We start from the raw sequence: 24,714 nt of genomic DNA on the forward strand, positions 1-24,714 counted from the left end.
TGCCGGTCGGTTTCTGCTGCTGGATAGGAGTTAGTCCCCACAGCCTCGGACTCCGGGTCCGGTGATAGCTTCTCAGTCAGGGCGAGCTCTGCAGCTGCCAGCCCCTGACTCTTTGTAGTACTGCTCCCACAGAGCTCCTGTTGTTTCTTCCTATGCTGCTTCTCTTCTCTGTCTCTACTTCTTCTCTACTCACTAACCCTGCCTCAGCCCTAGGTTTATATAGGGGAAGTTCTTCCCCTCCCAGGACTGGGCAGGAGGTGTGGCATGCACAGGATCCCTGACCAAGAGACCTCCCACCTGCTCTCAGACATAACATTGCCGTTACTGTGGAAACCAGACCCCTGGGGTGCCACAATAGCATAAGCAAGTCTTAAGGGAAACTGTTTACGTTTTAAAGTAAAAGGAAGATCAGGATTGCTTGGTGCCAGAATAACTCTGGGAATGAATAACCTTGTACCTTTAAATGATCCGGTGAGGATTTCACAGTCAATGACTTTTGACATCATTTGCTTCACAACCATTCTGGTGCCATTGAAAAGACCTCTTGTTGAGTTAAGGTTTCTTAATAGCATGACTACTGCTCCAACTTTCAAATGTAATCTATGAGGAGGCATACCACCAGGCGTTAAGCTGTTTAAGATCTCCATTGGATAGTTTGCTGCTTCCTCAGCATTTGAAGTATCTTGCTGAATGGAATCAATACTGGTGTAGCATTTCAATTCAGACTGAATTCGTCTAAGAACATTTTCATTCAGTTCATGTGAATGTTGGTTTTTTGGAGTTAGGATTGCACGGTTTGCAATGCTTTCATCTACTGGTTGTATGACTTGAGGAAAGACAGCATCAACAATACATCCATTTTCAATGCAGACAGAAGGAATTTCAAAGATACCTTCCTCTAGTCCTGGTTCTTGAAGTTTTCCATCTCCAAGGTTTAAAATCCATTGGGAAAAGCCTTGATGTTCTTGGGGGACATTGTCCTCATTGGTACGCATGTTTTGGTCCAATTTGAGGACTTCAATATTCCTCCAACAATTGCTGTTCTTCATGCATGCTGAAATTATTTCGGTTCTGCTGCCAAGTGGTACAACAGGAAGGATTTGTCGAAAATCTCCACCAAAAACAAACACCGCACCTCCGAATATTTTTCTGGAGGGAACTTTTAGATCTTCAGCCATGAGTTCTTTGTAGAAGTTGTCAACTGCATTTACAGCATGAGCTGGAGCCATAGAAGCTTCGTCCCAGATTATGAGTTTGGCGTTTTTCAACTCATTGGCAGTATTGCTGCCATGATGAATATTGCACGTCGACGTTTCATTAATTGGTATAGGCAGTTTAAACAGATTATGGGGAAGTTCTGCCTCCTTCCAGCAAAGTAGCAGCAATTAATTTTTGCTCCGAACGTAATGCATGATTGTATTATACAGGAATGTTTTACCACTTCCACCAGGTCCGTCAATAAAAAATAGACGTTTTTCCAAATTTGGATTCTCAAAAGCTTCTCTGACTTTCCATGTGTCCGTAACACAGACTCAATTTCATGTAATGTCATATAGAGGGCCTTTTCTACATGAGGGAAACGTCTGGTATAGTCTTCCATTAGATTTTTATTGTGCCTTTGAAACAATGCTGCAGCATTAGACGGCTCACACATGATGCAAATAAATGCAAACAATTGTCTAAGTTGTATTGGCATTTGATAAGTGGCAGCTTCTGTTAGGCAAGTATCCCATTCAGAGTCATCATCAGTTAAACCTCTTGCAATACAGGCTTCTTGGAAAGTAGCAAAACGGTTTCCTTCAGTTGTTCTGAGATCCTCAAAAGATGTTGCGCCTCTAACATTGAGAAGGAGAATTTGGAGAAAAGTATTTTTCTCTGTCTAATGGACCAATTGTGGTTTTTAGACATTTGCAACGTGGTTTCCATTTAACATTCTTTTCATCCCAAGTGTAATGTTCAGGGATTTCAATGTATAAATATTGTTGGGCATTAGGATCTTCCCGATTCAGTTTAAGCCAAGCAAGAAGTTTAGACTTGGTGTTTTTCTGCTGCACAGCTTCAGCTTCTTTACCTGTTATGAAGCATATTGTATGCTTGTCCTCAAGGTGGACATTTAATCTTTCCACATGATCAGTTTGATGGTGCATTTTATATTCCCTGAGTCTCCAGCATGCTTCAGGTGCACTTATATATCGAGTTTCTAAGTAATTTTTTACTTCATCCCATTCAACCGTGGCTTCTTGTTCTGTGGCAGCAGTAACAAACTGGATATTTGCACAATCATGCCCTTTGTAAACGTATTTGAACAAATATTTTACACTTTGTATAGAACTGCAAATCTCAACGTTTATGTGGGCATTGTATTTTAAGGAAAGATAAGGATTGTAAGGTACAACCCACCTATTATCAACCCTGTTTCCACCAAGTTCAACAAAGTTGTTATCATCCTGGTGTTGATATTTAGGGTATCCATTTACATTGCTATTAGTTTCGGAACAGAAATCCTTTGGAAAACATTTAGTACAGTCCCCATTGTCCATACATGGTGCATTTGGATTAAGTGGACCACATGGACCGTGTATCATGCAAGATTTTACAATTTCATAAAGCTTCGGATGAGTGTTGGATGAATTTTGTCAATTCTTTCTTTTTCCCAAGCTTTGTATTCCGGGGCCATAAATGCCAATATGTGTCCATGAAAGACAAAAAAGGGGGTGGGGTGGAAAAGCGCAGTGCTTGTGTGAACCTGTATGGAAGTGGAATATACATGCAGACACAGTGGTCTGCTCACCTGAGTGGGTTGTGCAGACCGCACAACCCAGGTTAAACAGCTGCTGGTGCTGATAGCGCTGCCACAATGCCTTCAGTGTCTCCTCTGGATTAGCAGATGGAGCTTCCAATCATGTGATTCCAGGTGGGGTCACATGGGTGATGACATCATCGCAGGTCCTACAAGTCCTGCAGCTGAAATTGTATCCAGTTCTCTGCAGCCTCCAGCCACAACTCCCAAGGGAAAAGTGAACAGTGTGCAAATTGAAGTGGTCAGTGGGGCGCCAGAAACTGGATAAGGCGCTGGAAAAGGATAAAACAAACCTCTTTATTGAAGTTCTAGTGCCCACAACGCGTTTCTGCAGCAATCTGCTGCCTTCATCAGGTGGAGTTATGGGAAAATGGCAGAAACAGGCACTTTTATACATAAAGCAAAGGAACTAAATGGGAGGTGCCAAGGGAGAATTTGGTACTTAACCCCTTAATCACCATTAAAAAAGACAATTACAATTTAATAACAAAGGGGACTTAAAAAAGCATTACGGGTCAATAACTACACATTATAAACTTACTATGAAGATGCAAGATGCAGACATTAACGGCAATGCTTTAAAAATACATACATATAAAAATGCATATATAAATGAGGGTAAATAAGCATATTACATAAAAATTGGTGAGGCATATCCTGAGTATACCCCTCAACCAGTTTTTATCCCCCCAAAAATATATAAATATTAATAATTCATCTGCACACATTATCAATCGCTAAATTCAAACCTTCCGGATATAATGTACCCAATTTAAAAATCCAAAAATTCTCTCTCTTCATAAGATAATTAAGCCGATTTGTTACATTATCAGGGACTTGTTCTAAAATTGTGAGTTTCAAGCTAATGGGATCTCTCTGGTGGGCAGTCACAAAGTGCTTGGAAACACTATGCTGCACATACCCATTCTTAATATTAGAGCGATGTTTATTGAGGCAGGCCTGCATTTTTTGTATAGTTCGGCCCACGTATTGCAAACAACATCCACACTGCAACAAGGAGACCACATAGTCAGAATGACAGTCCACTTTACAGGTGATGGGGAATTGTTCACCAGTGGTTTGCGAGCAGAAGGATACTGCCCCATGATTAATGGTACTACAGCATAAACAGCCAGGAGATCTGCAAGCAAAACAACCTACTCCTACTTGCCTTTGCCTCCCATATCTCCGTACTGAAGCTGCAGATTTCAATGTCGTGTTACTGGGCGATATGAAGGACCTTAAATTCCAATTCTTCCTATAAACAATCCTGGGTTTACATGGCAAATGTTTGGACAAAAGCGGATCCCCCAACAGGACGCACCAATAACGACTTAATAGTTCCTGTATGTACACTCTAGATTTATTGAAAGTAGTCACTAAACTCCAATCTTTATATCCTGTATTCGTATGCTCACAGTTAGGGCCAGAAAATCGAGCCAGACATGATTCCTGACTGAGCGGCTTAATTCTTTTATGTGCATCCCTAATCAATTTCTTAGGATACCCCTTCCTCAATAATCTTTTTTCAAGGACATCAGCCTCCTTTTCAAAATCTTCATCCTGCGTACAATTTTTCCATATACGCCAATACTGGCCATACGGAATGTTCTTAATCCACCTTGGAAGGTGGCCACTGTCAAATCTGAGGTAGCTATTCACATCCACGGTTTTGAAATGGGTGGATGTGAGAACCCTCCCCGAATCATCCAGTTTCAAAACTAAGTCAAGAAACTGTATGGAGTCACTTGACATGGATACAGTGAACTTAAGACCCCATGGGTTCTTATCCAAAATTTCAAAGAAATCCTGGCCTGATTTTTCCGTCCCTTCCCAGATGAAGAACAGATCATCGATGTAACGACGATATAATCGTATATGGCCTTGGGTTAGAGGAGAAGACGTGATGAACAAGGATTCAAAGCGTCCCATGAAGATATTTGCGTAGCTGGGTGCAACCCTCGTCCCCATTGCACAGCCCTTTATTTGCTTATAAAAATTATCTTCGAATGAGAACACATTATTATTTAATATGAATTCTATTGATTTAAAATAAACTCTTTTTGAAAAAGGGGGATACTACCATCTTCCATTAAGTAATGGCGCACCGCTTCTATACCTAGTTCGTGGGAGATATTACTGTAAAGAGCTGCAACGTCTGCTGTGATAAGGATACAGTTCTTCACAGACGGCAAACTTCTAACTGTGACAATTAAAGTTGAGGAGTCTTTAAGATAGGACCCCAATTCACATACATATTTCTGGAGAAACAAGTCGATGAAGTGTGATAGATTGGACGTAATGGAATTTATCCCGGATATGATGGAGCGCCCAGGCAGATTACAAGGATCCTTGTGTAATTTAGGTAAAAAATGGGGGTCCGGTAACTTGAGATATCTAAGAACCTTTTTTCATTCTTATTCAGAATGCCCTTTTCATAACCTTCCTTAATCAAATAATTATAATTAACAAAGATGGAGATAGAAGGATCAATGTCCAATTTATGGTAGTATTGGTCGTCGCTAAGTATCCTAAGACCCTCACACAAGTACCAGGATCTGTCCTTAATCGCGACTCCTCCTCCTTTATCGGCACTGTTTATTATAATGTTATTATTGTTCTTCAAAGTCTGCATTGCTTTCCTTTCACTTTTCATCAAATTGTCTGGTTTCCTACGCCGCTCAATCGAGCGTAGATCTCTGAGGACCAATTGTTGGAAAGATTCTATATGTGCGCCCTTGTGGTGCATCGGGTAAAACTTATTAGAGCCTCCCCTGACCGCCATATGCTTATATTGATCAGTAGGGATGGTTACCTCATCAGGTGAATTGGAAAAACCTATGGAAGCATTGGGAGCTAGTAATTTCTTGCCACATTCCTCTATTAAAAAATGTCGCTTAATAGTCAATTTACGAAAGAATTCGTTCAGATCTAAGAAAAGATCAAAACTATTCAATTCAGCATCTGGACAAAATGACAATCCTTTAGCCAATAAGGAAGTTTCACCTTCTGTAAGCATGTGACTAGAATGATTAAATATACCACAGGATCTTAGATCACTAGTCTCCGAAATTTGTGAGCTGGATGCTACCTCACCTATACCTTTGTTTTCTTGGTGATTAGGGATTCCGAGGTCACGGCTATTACCTGAGATCCCTCTACCTCCTCTACCTCCTCTACATCCACGTGTCCTCTTTTTCTTTTTGGGTGGCGCCCTGGTGCCACTTGAAAAAGCTGAGTGATTTTTGAATCTTTCATTGTTATTGGTGGCTTAAATGGGCCAAATAATGGTGTAGATCTCATTGCTATGTTAGCCGTATCTAACATGGGCGCAGTTAGAAACAAGGCAGAATTTTTTACATCTAATGCTGGCGAGTCCATGGTGCATGTGGTATCCACAATGGGTTCGACCAAATTAGTATTATTATCTCCTGATTCAAATAATTCCTGACTCATGTCTGGTCCTATTAACCTATTAAAGTCTTGCGAGGTCGGGTGAATTGTGAGACATGAGGAAGCATCCACAGTGTTCGTATTGTTAGAACCTTGCTGTTAGGTTTTTTTTCCTTTGCTGGTCACATGACCTTGTTGGCCTATTTAGTCCTGCTCCGCCCTTCTGGCTTTGCTGGACTTCATTGTATACCTACTTTCTAGCTAGCCTGTGCTCTGTATCTAACTCTGTTAGTTTGCTTGGTCTACGGACCTCTATGTTCTATCTATTTTGTTTGTTCGTCTGTCTGCTACTATTTCTGTTAGGAGGTGTCCCATATTCCTCCCAGTCCTTAGTACTTGTAGGGATTCCCTCCCCACATCTATAGGTCTTCGTACAGACTAGATTAGGACTTTAGCAGGTCTGATCGCAGGATCAGGTTCCCTGTTACATCGTAGGGATTCAGCTGAGTCTCATAGTAGGGACAGATCTCCTCTCTTTCCTTAGCTTTGGTAGCAGAACATAACACGTATTACTAAATGAACATTCGTGACCTGATGCCAGTGCAGCACCCTGATTTGTTAAAGGTATAATGTTGGGGAAGGAGGTAATGGAACTACTCGTACATGACATAATGAAGGGTTCCATTGTGTTATGTGCAACTTCAGGTGTGTTGTTAAGCATAACCATGGAATTATTAATATCGGAGGCAGTGATTTTTCCTTTGTCACTGACATTACATGCAGCAATAGTGCCCTGTGACTCCGGTATTATTGACTCTATGGGGAGCACGGACACATTGTCCAACCTCATGGAATTCCCCAAACCATCATTACAGCCAAAATCCAAGGGTGGAACAAACGGATGTGATAATGCTGCAGTCTGTATAATGCCATCACTGCCTTGCATCTTATGCTGATTTAATGGTGTACCTGATGGAATAGAGAATACAGCAGTTTTGGGTACACTTCTATTCTTTCCTAGCAAGGTATTCTTATGCTTCTCATAATTATCCCTTTGCTCTTTAGTTTTTAAGATTCCAGACGGACCAATAGTGGGTATTTTTGCCCGCTGTGCTACCATTTTACTTGTAGTGTCACCTTCACCTACAGTGTGACGTGTTTGGGAAGAGATCCCAGGCTGAGGAAGCGCGGAGCTTTCCATTTTATCTCTTAAATATTTATTCCCTTTTTTCTTCACAATATCACCTTCAAACCTCAATAATCTACTTTTAAGAACGGGATCAAATTCCTGGAAGTCCCTATGACAGGAGTATAGTTCCAAATTATTCCTTAAATCACCCATCTCGTCCATAGCCTTATCCACCAGGATTGTTCTTTTCCTAATGAGGAGCTCCATAAGATTCATGGAGCAATCAGTGAGACATTCATCCCAATGTTTAGTGAACTCAACGTCCTGGGGAAAAGAGGATGATACTTTCACCCTTAAACCTCTGGGCGTGATTCTGTTAAGCACATATTGTTTGAGAAACAGTATATCCAATTTATTAACAATCTCGATCTTGGATCTGTTTTCAAACTCCAAAAATAGATCGTACATGCGTTTCTTATCTGATTCGCTCAAGGTATCCCGATGTGTGGTGCAGATCCCCTCCACATGGGGGCTATTAGGTGTGTGAATAGCTTCCAAGATGAGCCTCCCTCTCCTGGACTCCCCATGGGACAAGTAGTCCATATTGACTGCGTGAGTGTAAATGGAACTACCACAAAATATATATTATAGGGTGGACGTATGACTATATATAGAACAAGGACCTGTTACGGCTAAAACAGATAAAAAACAATTCTGAAACAAAGAAATGGAAAAAATCCCACTAAATGATTAAAATGTACATGGGATGCACAGATAACAATAGATTGCTACTATTACATGTCCATGTAGCTTGCAGACATGATAATATATAGAATGAGAACCTGTTATGGCTAAAACAGATAAAAAACAATTATGAAACAAAAAAAAAAAAATGGAAAAAATCCCACTAAATGATTATAATGTACATGAGATGCACAAAATACATTGAATTGCTAATGTTACATATCCATATAACTTGCAGACGTGGCCAATTCAATGGACAGTTCCAAGTAAATAATCAGTATGGTGCAATCTCCTATCCTTTAGAAGTGGATGTCTAAATTCCATTACATCCAATCTAGCACATTTCATCGACTTGTTTCTTCAGAAATATGTATGTGAATTGGGGTCCTATCTTAAAGACTCCTCAACTTTAATTGCCACGGTTAGAAGTTTGCCGTCTGCGAAGAACTGTATCCTTATCACAGCAGACGTTGCAGCTCTTTACAGTAATATCTCCCACGAACTAGGTATAGAAGCGGTGCGCCATTACTTAATGGAAGATGGTAGTATTCCCCTTTTTCAAAAAGAGTTTATTTTGAAATCAATAGAATTCATATTAAATAATAATGTGTTCTCATTCGAAGATAATTTTTATAAGCAAATAAAGGGCTGTGCAATGGGGATGAGGGTAGCTCCCAGCTACGCAAATATCTTCATGGGACGCTTTGAATCCTTGTTCATCACGTCTTCTCCTCTAACCCAAGGCCATATACGATTATATCGTCATTACATCGATGATCTGTTCTTCATCTGGGAAGGGACAGAAAAATCAGGCCAGGATTTCTTTGAAATTTTGGATAAGAACCCATGGGGTCTTAAGTTCACTGTATCCATGTCAAGTGACTCCATACAGTTTCTTGACTTAGTTTTGAAACTGGATGATTCGGGGAGGGTTCTCACATCCACCCATTTCAAAACCGTGGATGTGAATAGCTACCTCAGATTTGACAGTGGCCACCTTTCAAGGTGGATTAAGAACATTCCGTATGGCCAGTATTGGCGTATATGGAAAAATTGTACGCAGGATGAAGATTTTGAAAAGGAGGCTGATGTCCTTGAAAAAAGATTCTTGAGGAAGGGGTATCCTAAGAAATTGATTAGGGATGCACATAAAAGAATTAAGCCGCTCTGTCAGGAATCATGTCTGGCTCGATTTTCTGGCCCTAACTGTGAGCATACGAATACAGGATATAAAGATTGGAGTTTAGTGACTACTTTCAATAAATCTAGAGTGTACATACAGGAACTATTAAGTCGTTATTGGTGCGTCCTGTTGGGGGATCCGCTTTTGTCCAAACATTTGCCATGTAAACCCAGGATTGTTTATAGGAAGAATCAGAATTTACGGTCCTTCATATCGCCCAGTAACACGACATTGAAATCTGCAGCTTCAGTACGGAGATATGGGAGGCAAAGGCAAGTAGGAGTAGGTTGTTTTGCTTGCAGATCTCCTGGCTGTTTATGCTGTAGTACCATTAATCATGGGGCAGTATCCTTCTGCTCGCAAACCACTGGTGAACAATTCCCCATCACCTATAATGTAGACTGTCATTCTGACTATGTGGTCTACTTGTTGCAGTGTGGATGTGGTTTGCAATACGTGGGCCGAACCATACAAAGAATGCAGGCCCGCCTTAATAAACATCGCTCTAATATTAAGAATGGGTATGTGCAGCATAGTGTTTCCAAGCACTTTGTGACTGCCCACCAGAGAGATCCCATTAGCTTGAAACTCACGATTTTAGAACAAGTACCTGATAATGTAACAAATAGGCTTAATTATCTTATGAAGAGAGAGAATTTTTGGATTTTTAAATTGGGTACATTATATCCGGAAGGTTTGAATTTAGCGATTGATAATGTGTGCAGATGAATTATTAATATTTATATATTTTTGGGGGGATAAAAACTGGTTGAGGGGTATACTCAGGATATGCCTCACCAATTTTTATGTAATATGCTTATTTACCCTCATTTATATATGCATTTTTATATGTATGTATTTTTAAAGCATTGCCGTTAATGTCTGCATCTTGCATCTTCATAGTAAGTTTATAATGTGTAGTTATTCACCCATAATGCTTTTTTAAGTCCCCTTTGTTATTAAATTGTAATTGTCTTTTTTAATGGTGATTAAGGGGTTAAGTACCAAATTCTCCCTTGGCACCTCCCATTTAGTTCCTTTGCTTTATGTATAAAAGTGCCTGTTTCTGCCATTTTCCCATAACTCCACCTGATGAAGGCAGCAGACCGCTGCAGAAACGCGTTGTGGGCATTAGAACTTCAATAAAGAGGTTTGTTTTATCCTTTTCCAGCGCCTTATCCAGTTTCTAGCGCCCCACTGACCACTTCAATTTGCACACCAATATGTGTCCTTGAGGGAGCCCTCTTCTTTGGAACTCAATTACATACACCATACCATTAACACGTCCAAATCTGTGGTATGTGGTTAGGTCTCGAAGTAGCAATTTTGGTTTCATGTTAAATACTCAAGCTACTAAATCGGGCCTGTCACATGGCTGCTGACTGGGAAGTAAGTTTTCCCTGATTTCCCTCCATTTTGGATTGCACGTTACTTTTACAAATTGGTCTGGTTTGCCATATTTCCTGACCATTGCCATGGCATCTTGGTAGTTTTGTGCCATATTTCTTGGACTGCCTTGGAAAGTTGATGGCAATGTGACTTTTTTCCAGGTAGGATATTTATGTTCATGAAACAGTGGTTGGTCACGAATTGGTGAAGGACGTCATATTCTTCCGCTCTTACAGTACTTTGATTTTTGCCCACCCATTTCAAACGGTTTGCCTCAGTTTTGCAATAGGCATCAACCATAAATTGGTGTGTCAGCTTTCCTGCATTAAGGAACTGGTTAAAAGTACCATCACGAATGGCAAAGTGGTATGATTACCATTGAAGTTGAGTCACATTTCCTCGACCAACTGTTTTTTAAGTTCTGTAGTCCACCCAGAGTCCCCATAAGGGTAAAGCAAAGGGTAGAACATTGGGTCACAGAGTCTACACAGAATAGATATATTTTGTAAAATCCCACTTTTTGGATGAATGGTAATGTCAGGGTTTTCTGGGGGTGCACCATCTGTGCTGTGGAAAATGGTTGCAATTTTCCCTCTGCCAGTCGGAGCATTGATTCTGCCGGGGTGCATAGTATTTACTTTTTCTCTCACGAAAGTCATGCTATATTCAATTGGCATTGTTTAGTACGGGCTACTCTTTGTCTCTCAGCATGAGCTTTGCGATGCTGCTGAAGCTCACTGTCTGTCATACTCTCTGGGGCAGACCTATGCCTCTAAGCGTCAGCTTTGCGCATCTGTTGACGCTTTTTTTGGGTGAGATTATGATTATGACGGTCAGCCCTTCTTCTGACAGTATTTTTTTCACGCTGCAATTTAAAGTGCTGTTTTTTTACCCCTACTTCTACAAACCTTTTGAGCTTCAGCCCTTTTTGATTTTTTTGCCCGAGTTTCCTCCTCAGAAAGAACTTGCTGGCGTTTGGGGGCCATTATTATTGAATTACGGAACGAATAAGGTTGTAAACTTTAATTAAAATATTTAGCTCTGCTGACGTTAGATATTGTCAAAAAAGTGTCTGGATTGTTCCGCTGACGTATTTTATATATATATTCAGTAGAAAGTGGCTGGATTGCTCCGCTGATGTATTATATATACACTGCTCAAAAAAATAAAGGGAACACTTAAACAACAGAATATAACTCCAGGTAGATCAAACTTCTGTGAAATCAAACTGTCCACTTAGGAAGCAACACTGATTGACAATCAATTTCACATGCTGTTCTGCAAATGGAATAGACAATAGATGAAATTATTGGCAATTATCAAGACACACTCAATAAAGGAGTGGTTCTGCAGGTGCGGACCACAAACCACATCTCAGTACCAATGCTTTCTGGCTGATGTTTTGGTCACTTTTTAATGTTGGTTGTGCTTTCACACTCGTGGTAGCATGAGACGGACTCTACAACCCACAGAAGTTGCTCAGGTAGTGCAGCTCATCCAGGATGGCACATCAATGCGAGCTGTGGCAAGAAGGTTTGCTGTGTCTGTCAGCATAGTGTCCAGAGGCTGGAGGCGCTACCAGGAGACAGGCCAGTACACAAGGAGACGTGGAGGGGGCCATAGGAGGGCAACAACCCAGCAGCAGGACCGGTACCTACGCCTTTGTGCAAGGAGGAACAGGAGGAGCACTGCCAGAGCCCTGCAAAATGACCTCCAGCAGGCCACAAATGTGCATGTGTCTGCACAAATGGTTAGAAACCGACTCCATGAGGGTGGTATGAGGGCCCGACGTCCACAGATGGCAGTTGTGCTCACAGCCCAACACCGTGCAGGACTCTTGGCATTTGCCACAGAACACCAGGATTGGCAAAGTCGCCACTGGCGCTCTGTGCTCTTCACAGATGAAAGCAGGTTCACATTGAGCACATGTGCCAGACGTGACAGAGTCTGGAGATGCCGTGGAGAGCGATCTGCTGCCTGCAACATCCTTTAGCATGACCGGTTTGGCAGTGGGTCAGTAATGGTGTGGGGTGGCATTTCTTTGGAGGGCCGCACAGCCCTCCATGCGCTCGCCAGAGGTAGCCTGACTGCCATTAGGTTCCGAGATGAGATCCTCAGACTCCTTGTGAGACCATATGCTGGTGCAGTTGGCCCTGGGTTCCTCCTAATGCAAGGACAATGCCAGACCTCATGTGGCTGGAGTGTGTCAGCAGTTCCTGTAAGATGAAGACATTGAAGCTATGGACTGGCCTGCCTGTTCCCCAGACCTGAATCCGATTGAGCACATCTGGGACATCATGTCTCGCTCCATCCACCAGCATCACATTGCATCACAGACTGTCCAGGAATTGGCAGATGCTTTAGTCCAGGTCTGGGAGGAGATTCCACAGGAGACCATCCGCAACCTCATCATTAGCATGCCCAGGCGTTGTAGGGAGGTCATAAAGGCACGTGGAGGCCACACACAATACTGAGCCTCATTTTGACTTGTTTTAAGGACATTACATCAAAGTTGGATCAGCATGTAGTGTGTTTTTCCACTTTAATTTTGGGGGTGACTCCAAATCCAGGCCTCCATTGGTTTGATTTCCATTGATGATTTTTTGTGTGATTTTGTTGTCAGCACATTCAACTTTGTACAGAACAAAGTATTCAATGAGAATATTTCATTCATTCAGATCTAGGATGTGTTATTTGAGTGTTCCCTTTATTTTTTTGAGCAGTGTATATATTCCGTATAAAGTGGCTGGATTGCTCCGCTGACGTATTTTGTGAGTGATTGCTCCGCTGACGTATTTTGTGCGTGATTGCTCCGCTGACGTATTTTGTGCGTGATTGTTCCGCTGACGTTTTTTGTGCGGCATTGCTCCGCTGACGTATTTTGTGCGGGATTGCTAGGCTGACATTTTTTGTGCGGGATTGCTCCGCTGGCATTTTTTGTGCGGGATTGCTCCGCTGATGTATTTTGTGCGGGATTGCTCCGCTGACGTATTTTATATATATATTGAGTATAAAGTGGTTGGATTGCTCTGCTGACATATTATATATATATACAGTACAGACCAAAAGTTTGGACACACCTTCTCATTTAAAGATTTTTCTGTATTTTCATGACTATGAAAATTGTACATTCACACTGAAGGCATCAAAACTATGAATTAACACATGTGGAATTATATACTTAACAAAAAAGTGTGAAACAACTGAAAATATGTCTTATATTTTAGGTTCTTCAAAGGAGCCACCTTTTGCTTTGATGTCTGCTTTGCACAATCTTGGTATTCTTCAAGAGGTAGTCACTGGAAATGGTTTTCACTTCACAGGTGTGCCCTGTCAGGTTTAATAAGTGGGATTTCTTGCCTTATAAATGGGGTTGGGACCATCAGTTTTGTTGTGCAGAAGTCAGGTGGATACACAGCTGATAGTCCTACTGAATAGACTGTTAGAATTTGTATTATGGCAAGAAAAAAGCAGCTAAGTAAAGAAAAACGAGTGGCCATCATTACTTTAAGAAATGAAGGTGAGTCAGTCTGAAAAATTGGGTAAACTTTGAATGTGTCCCCAAGTGCAGTTGCAAAAACCATCAAGTGCTACAAAGAAACTGGCTTACATGAGGACCGCCCCAGGAAAGGAAGACCAAGAGTCACCTCTGCTTCTGAGGATAAGTTTAGCCAAGTCACCAGCCTCAGAAATCGCAGGTTAACAGCAGGTCAGATTAGAGGCCAGGTCAATGCCACACAGAGTTCTAGCAGCAGACACATCTCTACAACAACTGTTAAGAGAAGACTTTGTGCAGCAGGCCTTCATGGTAAAATAGCTGCTTGGAAACCACTGCTAAGGACAGGCACCAAGCAGAAGAGACTTGTTTGAGCTAAAGAACACAAGGAATAGACATTAGACCAGTGGAAATCTGTGCTTTGGTCTGATGAGTCCAAATTTGAGATCTTTGGTTCTAACCACCATGTCTTTGTGTGATGCAGAAAAGGTGAACGGATGGACTCTACATGCCTGGTTCCCACCGTGAAGCATGGAGGAGGAGGTGTGATGGTGTGGGGGTGCTTTGCTGGTGACACTGTTGGGGATTTATTCAAAATTGAAGGCATACTGAACCAGCATGGCTACCACAGCATCTTGCAGCGGCATGCTATTCCATCCGGTTTGCGTTTAGTTGGACCATCATTTATTTTTCAACAGGACAATGACCCCAAACACACCTCCAGGCTTTGTAAGGGCTATTTGACCAAGGAGGAGTGTGATGGGGTGCTACGCCAGATGACCTGGCCTCCACAGGCAACAGACCTGAACCCAATCGAGATGGTTTGGGGGTGAGCTGGACCGCAGAGTTAAGGCAAAAGGGCCAACAAGTGCTAAGCATCTCTGGGAACTCCTTCAAGATTGTTGGAAGACCATTTCCGGTGACTACCTCTTGAAGCTCATCAAGAGAATGCCAAGAGTGTGCAAAGCAGTCATCAAAGCAAAAGGTGGCTACTTTGAAGAACCTAGAATATAAGACATATTTTCAGTTGTTTCATACTTTTTTGTTAAGTATATAATTCCACATGTGTTAATTCATAGTTTTGATGCCTTCAGTGTGAATGTACAATTTTCATAGTCATGAAAATACAGAAAAATCTTTAAATGAGAGGGTGTGTCCAAACTTTTGGTCTGTACGGTATATATTTAGTATAAAGTGTCTGGATTGCTCTGCTGAGGTATTATATATATATATATATATATATATATATATATATACAGTACAGACCAAAAGTTTGGACACACCTTCTCATTTAAAGATTTTTCTGTATTTTCATGACTATGACAATTGTACATTCACACTGAAGGCATCGAAACTATGAATTAATACATGTGGAATTATACACTTAACAAAAAAGTGTGAAACAACTGAAAATAGGTCTTATATTCTAGGTTCTTCAAAGTAGCCACCTTTTGCTTTGATGACTGCTTTGCACACTCTTGGCATTCTCTTGATGAACTTCAAGAGGTAGTCTTCCAGCAATCTTGAAGGAGTTCCCAGAGATGCTTAGCACTTGTTGGCCCTTTTGCCTTCACTCTGCGGTCCAGCTCACCCCAAACCATCTCGATTGGGTTCAGGTCTGGTGACTGTGGAGGCCAAGTCATCTGGCATAGCACCCCATCACTCTCCTTCTTGGTCAAATAGCCCTTACACAGCCTGGAGGTGTGTTTGGGGTCATTGTCCTGTTGAAAAATAAATGATGATCCAACTAAACGTAAAACCGGATTTAATAGCATGCCACTGCAAGATGCTGTGGTAGCCATGCTGGTTCAGTATGCCTTCAATTTTGAATAAATCCCCAACAGTGTCACCAGCAAAGCACCCCCACACCATCACACCTCCTCCTCCATGCTTCACGGTGGGAACCAGGCATGTAGAGTCCATCCGTTCACCTTTTCTACGTCGCACAAAGACACGGTGGTTGGAACCAAAGATCTCAAATTTGGACTCATGAGACCAAAGCAGAGATTTCCACTGGTCTAATGTCCATTCCTTGTGTTCTTTAGCCCAAACAAGTCTCTTCTGCTTGTTGCTTGTGTGGCACCCCAGGGGTCTGGTTTCCACAGTAACAGCAGTGTTATGTCTGAGAGCAGGTGGGAGGTCTCTTGGTCAGGAATCCTATGCATGCCACACCTCCTGCCCAGTCCTGGGAGGGGAAGAACTTCCCCTATATAAACCTGGGGCTGAGGCAGGGTTAGAGAGTTCAGAGGGAGAGTTCAGCCAGGAGGGCTGACAGGGAGCTGTGGCCCCGGCTGGGCCCAGCTCCTGGGCCATGCCAGAAGTAGAGACAGAGAAGAGAAGCAGATATAGGAAAAGAACATCAGGAGCTCTGTGGGAGCAGTGCTACAAGGAGTCAGGGGCTGGCAGCTGCAGAGCTCGCCCTGACTGAGAAGTTATCACCGGACCCGGAGTCCGAGGCTGTGGGGACTAACTCCTATCCAGCAGCAGAAACCGACCGGCAGGGGATTGCAGGTCCTCTGGCCCAGAAACCCGAAGGCACGGTCACACGCGTGGGACCAGCACCGCCGTCGTGGAGCGGAAGCTACTAGAAGGCCCCGAGTCACCGGCCATACGGGTGAGCACCACACGGTACACTCAGGGACGTGGGCTACTTATACCCGCTTCTAGCAAGGTAGCCAGAAGAGTATCGTTAGTTTGGGAGGCCTACAACTCCGCCTGGCCAGGGGAGATCCCATCTGCTCAAGGACTGACCAGGCCCCAATCGCTAGCCAGTACTCCGGGAGGGTCTATCGTTGTCACCAGTAAAGACCCTGAACTACACCGTACCGTCTCTGAGTGGTTCCTGCTACCCCCATCATCCACGTCGGCTGCCCTGAGGCCATACCCCTCCCGTTGGGGGTTATACTATCACGCTGCACAATCCTACCACCGGCCTCAGCGGTCTGCCCTGCAGCAGCAGCTCCTTAGCTGTACTCAACGGGTGGCGTAGTCGTCCAACATCTACCGCTAATACAGCGCCACTTAGTCCGACTCCCTGGGCACGGACCGGATCACCGCCACGAGACTACAACCCTCAAGAGATCCGGGTAAGCTCCCGCGTGCGCAACGCAGCGCGACACAGGCCCAGGGGCGCGTCACTTGTCCTTAGCAGACATTTCCTAGCAGCTATTTTACCATGAAGGCCTGTTGCACAAAGTCTCCTCTTAACAGTTGTTGTAGAGATGTGTCTGCTGCTAGAACTCTGTGTGGCATTGACCTGGTCTCTAATCTGACCTGCTGTTAACCTGCGATTTCTGAGGCTGGTGACTTGGATAAACTTAGCCTCAGAAGCAGAGGTGACTCTTGGTCTTCCTTTCCTGGGGCGGTCCTCATGTGAGCCAGTTTCTTTGTAGCGCTTGATGGTTTTTGCAACTGCACTTGGGGACACTTTCAAAGTTTGCCCAATTTTTCGGACTGACTGACCTTCATTTCTTAAAGTAATGATGGCCACTCGTTTTTCTTTACTTAGCTGCTTTTTCTTGCCATAATACAAATTCTAACAGTCTATTCAGTAGGACTATTAGCTGTGTATGCACCTGACTTCTGCACAACACAACTGATGGTCCAAACCCCATTTATAAGGCAAGAAATCCCACTTATTAAACCTGACAGGGCACACCTGTGAAGTGAAAACCATTTCCGGTGACTACCTCTTGAAGCTCATCAAGAGAATGCCAAGAGTGTGCAAAGCAGTCATCAAATCAAAAGGTGGCTACTTTGAAGAACCTAGAATATAAGACATATTTTCTGTTGTTTCACACTTTTTTTGTTAAGTATATAATTCCAAATGTGTTAATTCATAGTTTTGATGCCTTCAGTGTGAATGTACAATTTTCAAAGTCATGAAAATACAGAAAAATCTTTAAATGAGAAGGTGTGTCCAAACTTTTGGTCTGTTCTGTATATATATTCAGTAGAAAGTGGCTGGATTGCTCTGCTGACGTATTTTATATATATATTCAGTAGAAAGTGGCTGGATTGCTCTGCTGACGTATTTTGTGCGGGATTGCTCCGCTGACGTTTTTTGTGCGGGATTGCTCTGCTGACGTTTTTTGTACGGGATTGCTCTGCTGACGTTTTTTGTGCGGGATTGCTCCTCTGACGTTTTTTGTATGGGATTGCTCTGCTGACGTTTTTTGTGCGGGATTGCTCTGCTGACGTTTTTTGTGCGGGATTGCTCCGCTGACGTTTTTTGTACGGGATTGCTCCGCTGACGTTTTTTGTACGGGATTGCTCCGCTGACGTTTTTTGTACGGGATTGCTCCGCTGACGGTTTTTGTACGGGATTGCTCCGCTGACTTTTTTTGTGCGGGATTGCTCCGCTGACGTTTTTTGTACGGGATTGCTCTGCTGACGTTTTTTATACGGGATTGCTCCGCTGACGTTTTTTGTACGGGATTGCTCTGCTGACGTTTTTTGTGCGGGATTGCTCTGCTGACGTTTTTTGTGCGGGATTGCTCCGCTGACGTTTTTTGTGCGGGATTGCTCCGCTGACGTTTTTTGTGTGGGATTGCTCCTCTGACTTTTTTTGTGCGGCATTGCTCTGCTGACGTTTTTTGTGCGGGATTACTCCACTGACGTTTTTTGTGCGGGATTGCTCCGCTGACTGTGTTGGAGTACTCTGATGACTATTCTATATAGTAGATATATATATATATGTATATTTGTACATAGTATCTTCTTTAGATATATATATATATATATATATAGATATATGTGTAATATATATATCTATATATAGTACAAAATGTTTTTTTTTTAAGATAGAGACTGGAGGCACTGTGTGACGCAGAAATCTTCCGTCTTTAAAATGGCAGCGAAGTGTGGTGGTACGTTACATATTTAAATTATAAGTGATGTCATGAGAGGGCGGGGGAGAACTGTGACACTTGCAATGTGTCTTCAATGAAACGGCGCCGGAAGCGCGCTATGCGCATGCAGCAGTACCGACAGTGGATCCCGGCCTTCTGCCCGAAGAGACACCGCGGCAACTGGCCTCCCGGATAGGTAAGTTGTTATGGTGCTGTAGATTGCGGTATGCGCTCAGTGCTTACGCACACCGCGATCTCCGGCGCCACAATCCACATCTTCATTTAGGATGGTGATGCGTGCCTCTGTGGGGTCCAGACTATGCAGGCGTGTCGAGCTTGCGCAGTCTATCGAGGCTTCAGACAGAGGGACGCATCCCCGGTTATATTATAGATACACAGAAAGATATATATACACATACAGGTGCATGTCACTAAATTAGAATATCATCAAAAAGTTAATTTGTTTCAATTCAATACAAAAAGTGAAACTCATATATTACATAGAGTCATTACAAACATAGTGATCTATTTCAAGTGTTTATTTCTGTTAATGTTGATGATTATGGCTTACAACCAATGAAAACACAAAAGTAATTATCTCAGTAAATTAGAATACTTTATAACAACAGCTTGAAAATGTTTTTAAAATCCAAAATGTTGGCCTACTGAAATGTATGTTCAGTAAATGCCCTCAATACTTGGTCGAGGCTCCTTTTGCATCAGTTACTGCATCAATGCGGTGTGGCATGGAGGCGATCAGCTTGTGGCACTGCTGAGGTGTTGTGGAAGCCCAGGTTGCTTTGATAGCAGCCTTCAGCTCGTCTGCATTGTTGGGTCTGGTGTCTCTCATCTTCCTCTTGACAATACCCCATAGATTCTCTATGAGGTTAAGGTCAGGCGAGTTTGCTGGCCAATCAAGCACAGTGATACTGTTGTTTTTAAACCAGATATTGGTACTTTTGGCAGTGTGGACAGGTGCCAAGTCCTGCTGGAGAATGAAATTTCCATCTCCAAAAAGCTTGTCTGCAGAGAGAAGCATGAAGGGCTCTAAAATTTCCTGGTAGATGGCTGCGCTGACTTTGGTCTTCTTGATAAAACTCAGTGGACCTACACCAACAGATGACATGGCTCCCCAAACCATCACTGATTGTGGAAACTTCACACTAGACCTCAAGCAGCTTGGATTGTGTGCCTCTCCACTCTTCCTCCAGACTCTGCGACCTTGATTTCCCAATGAAATGCAAAATTTACTTTGCATTTACTTAGTGTCAATAACTGCCTTCTGGACATCTGTCAAGTCAGCAGTCTTCCCCATGATTAGGGAGCCTACTGAAACAGACTAAGGGACATTTTTAAACACTTCAGAAGCCTTTGCATGTGTTTTTTGTTAATTATTTTAATTTACTGAGATAATGGCTTTTGTGTTTTCATTGGCTGTAAGCCATAATCATCAACAGTAACAGAAATAAACACTTGAAATAGATCACTCTGTTTGTAATGACTCTATATAATATATGAGTTTCACTTTTTGTATTGAAGAAGTGAAATAAATAAACTTTTTGATGATATTCTAATTTAGTGAGATGCACCTGTATAAATATATATGTTTCACATATGCATGAGGTTTTAGATTTCAACATATGTAAATAAGGTGGTGCTTTTTTATATTAGCCGCTAAAATATTATCATTGGAGACAGTGGGGATAATTACCTTTCATTAGGGGGATCCAATGTTTATAGTGGGCTATAATGGTTCTTCACTCTCCACAATACAGAACAGCCTGGAAGTTTGATGACAAAAAAAACTGAAGGCCCAAACATTTTCTGCATTAACAACCGCCATTTAAGTTACATTATGTAAATAAAAAAATGTGTTCCTATAGGTAACCAGCTTGAGCAACTATTTTAAATAAGGAAAAAACTCTAATACATAAGAACTATCTATGTAGTGGCATGGTCCTTTCAAGAACCCTCTAATACTATTCAATTATGTAGTTAAAGACAAGTCACCAGAAAAAGAACATATTTAATAAAGTTTTTTAAAGATTCCTCATTTTTTTTATTAAGATTCCTCATTCCTCAGGTTTTATCATTGTATGAATAAAATAAATTTGAGCTTTCGTATGTGTTCCAGAAAGGAAGAAAATGTATTTTTATCCATTCTCTTTCTTTCCTCTATCCCTTACAATGATTGTCAAGTATGATCTTGTGTTTAGGGCAATGAACTTGTTTGTGAGGTCAGAAGCTGAAGATAGCAGGCTAAGATGTATACTGCTACTTGTGAAGATGTTAGAGAATAATGAATGACTCTCTGTAAGACCCCATACCTCAGGGATGCACATGCATGCTCTCTTGGCCTATTTCTCCTATAGCGGGCAGGTAACATTATCTTGCAATTTGTGATATACAGTATACACTTAACTCTCACTTTTATACCAATGAAATAGGTGTGAGAACTGGTTGGAAATAGTCAGGTATCTTACATTAATTTTTCTCTATTCACTTTAATTACAGGGGTAGTAGGAGGTGTACTAAGAGATACTACAATCTGTGCTTCCAGTAACCAATATCTCTCATCACACTACAACCTTCATAACATGTATGGGTTCCATGAAGCCATAGCATCTCATAAGTAAGTTAACGAGATATGGAAAAAAATACACTACATAACAGAAACTAAACCCATGGTAATACCACGTAGCATTTACAATCTAATTAGACCACAGATTCAATCTCTAAGCTTTTAGTGATAATAAAATGCATAATGGGTTATACAGTACCTTGAAAAAGTATTCATAATGAACTTTTCCACATGTTTTTATGTGATAAACCAACACAATGTAGCAAGTATTTATAAAGTGTAAAGGAAGTCATATATGGTTTTCTAATTATTTTAAAATATAAATCTGAAAATTGTTACGTGCATTTGTATTTAACCCCCTGTAGTCTGATACCCCTATATAAAATCCTAAATGACCAATTACCCCAAGAAGTCACATAATTAGCAAATTGAATCTATTTGTGTGTAATGTAATCTCAGTATAACTACAGCTGTCCCGTGAAGACCTCAGAGATTTATTTGAGAACATTAGGGATCAAACAGCATCATGAATACCAAGGAACACACCAGATGGGTCAAGAATAAAGTTGTCAAGAAGAGTAAAGCAGAATTAGGTTATAATAAAATACAGTAGCCCATGTCACAGAGCATTATTCAATCCATAATCCAAAAAAGAAAGGAGTATGGCACAACTGCAAACCTACTAAGACATAGCCGTCCATCTAAACTGACAGCCCAAGTAAAGATAGCACTAATTAGAGAAGCGGCCAAGAGGCCCATGGTCACTCTGGAGGAGCTGGAGAGATCCACAGCTCAGATTGGAGAATCTGTCCACAGAACTATTAGTCATATGCTCCATAAATCTGTCCTTTGTGGCAAGGAGAAAGCCATTTTTGAACGTAAGTCATTAGAAGTCCTGTTTGCAGTTTGCAAAAAGCTATGTGGGTAGACAAACTAGTGTTGTGGGGAGGGCAACAACGACCCTTCATGGTTGACCAAGTGAGTGTCAAATTTCTATGTTACAAGGTTGATTGCGCAATCCAACAGAAAACCAGACGGAGACAGAGCTCTGTATGGGAGGATTCGGAGAATCTCTAACCCTGTTTATTCTACTTATCATTATATATTGTTTTGAGTATATCAATAACCAATCACCTACAGCCAAGCTACAAGCTTAAGCCAATGTTAGTACAATTATTACGGAAACACACATATGGTCATATTATCATAAGCTCGGCGCGTGATGGAAAGTTACACAAAGTTACACATCCCTGGGTAAACTAGTTAGAACAGGAGCAGAGTGTAGCCTTCAGAATGTTCTGTGAAAATGCAAGGAGTACAATAACATGATTTTAGAAGCAAGCAACAAAAGTGAAGTAACTATGGCATGAATATCAATATGTCCTTTACATTTCCCCCCTAAAAATTATGTTATTGTCAACAATAGAGGTGCTTTCCCAAGGTCATGTAGAGCCTGAGGGACATTGGTCTTCAGTCAATTAGTGCCCATGTTACCAATTGAGGCCGTTGCGGCATGCCCATCCCACTTGTTTGTTGATATAATTGTAGAGCTCTGAACTTCAGACGTGAAGATGGTCGGGACGAGCGGGTAAAGGTCATCATTCCCTTGCCGTCTAGGCCTTCAATGCTGGTTAAATCTGGAAAATCTATGTATAGTAACCCTGGATGTCGGTTGACAGTGTCCTCCTTGCTCTCTGACGACTGTCAGGTTTTCCTCATGCAAATTGGGATACAATAAAAGACTAGTTTTAGTAAGACATATATTAACAAAATGCAATCAGCAATATGCAACACTCCTTGTAAAATTCCAACAATCCATCCATCAATCCCTTTAAACCAATTAGCAGGATTCAAAAAGGAGAATGTATCAGACCACCAACTGTCTTTGGTCAATTCGTTGTGTTTGTTACATTCTTCCCTGAGTTTACTAATGTCTTCCATTTTAGTCTTTAACCGTATGGTAGAGTCGGGGTCAATATAGTGACAACAGGCTGGACCTATAACCTGACACATCCCTCCTTGAGATGCTGTCAAATAGTCCAGCACTAAGGTATATTGATTGGTCACTATAATAAGCTGATTCTGCACCGCAACAGTAGTATTAATTACTTCCAATATACTCCAAATTTGGTCATCTAAGTAGTCTGTGACTTCCACTAATTTGTCCCACATTTATGTTACCATAGGGTAGAGGAAAACAGTACTAACTATCTTATTGGGTATACCCATTTGTACCAAATGAGGTCTTCCTGATGGGCGTGGGGTATTGTTCTTGCCACGTTTATAGATGGTATGAAGAGGGATGGCTCTCATATCTACTTTACTATGGGGAATAAGATAAGTGGCTGGAGTTAGTCGGGCCAACGTACAAGTCCCCCCTACTCCGACTGGGAGCCATTTATACGCATTATTTCCACAGACCCAATATGTGGCTGGTGGCAGATCCCATAAAGCAGAGTGCTGTAATACTAATTTATGTATCAAATCGATAAGAACAGTGATATTTGACAACATACACCATGAAGGCATTTGTCCCAGGGGGCTACAATATCCAACATCCGGATTGTCACATGTTGGATCACTAGGCTTATATTCAGAAGATTCATTACAAGGGACGTTACCAGATATTTCATAACGTGTCATTCGTGCCTTTTATAAACAGATTTGCATGTACCCATGAGTGATTATGAATGTATCTTTCCAATAATGACGGTTTAAAAGCATCTGCCGTACTAGAGGTAGCATTAAAACTGATTTGTAGACCCTTAGTTGGTATGAAGCCTAAATTGGTCAAGGAAGACTTCTTCCTGGGTACCCATGTGTTTCCTTTAAGGGCAAGATATTGTAGGTGTTTACTGGTGGCAGTAAGATTTCCTTGCCACCAGGGGAGATCCACCCACCCACCTACTGGTATACCTATAGTGGTGTTCCATAATTTACTAAACTTAGTAGCGTTATTGTGGCGCCCTGCTGCGAATTGGTGCCACAGATCCCAGAGGGGTGCATGGACGGCTTCCTCCACAAGAGGCCCTCATAGCATTCACACACCTCCACCTTCCACCTCAGACCAGCAGAGGGAGCCCGTTAGGGATATAAAAAGGGAAGGTGGAGCTAGGCAGTTAGTCAGTCTGCTGCAGCCAGAGAGGTTG

General features: G+C 41.9%; 1 protein-coding gene across 2 annotated transcripts in view; it reads left to right on the forward strand.

The window, feature by feature from the left end:
* Positions 1 to 24,714, forward strand: part of LOC141272921 (lysosomal alpha-glucosidase-like) — a 352,018-nt gene that overhangs the window by 265,463 nt on the left and 61,841 nt on the right. For both annotated transcript variants that reach the window (XM_073684115.1, XM_073684114.1), the window contains one exon: positions 21,499 to 21,616. In XM_073684115.1, the coding sequence (XP_073540216.1) occupies positions 21,499 to 21,616 (118 nt within the window). The remainder of the gene's footprint in view (positions 1 to 21,498; positions 21,617 to 24,714) is intronic.

The sequence above is a fragment of the Phyllobates terribilis genome, unplaced genomic scaffold, assembly GCF_046119375.1.
Source record: "Phyllobates terribilis strain yellow unplaced genomic scaffold, ASM4611937v1 Scaffold_5__5_contigs__length_657084704, whole genome shotgun sequence".
In the NCBI taxonomy this organism is placed as follows: Eukaryota; Metazoa; Chordata; class Amphibia; order Anura; family Dendrobatidae; genus Phyllobates; species Phyllobates terribilis.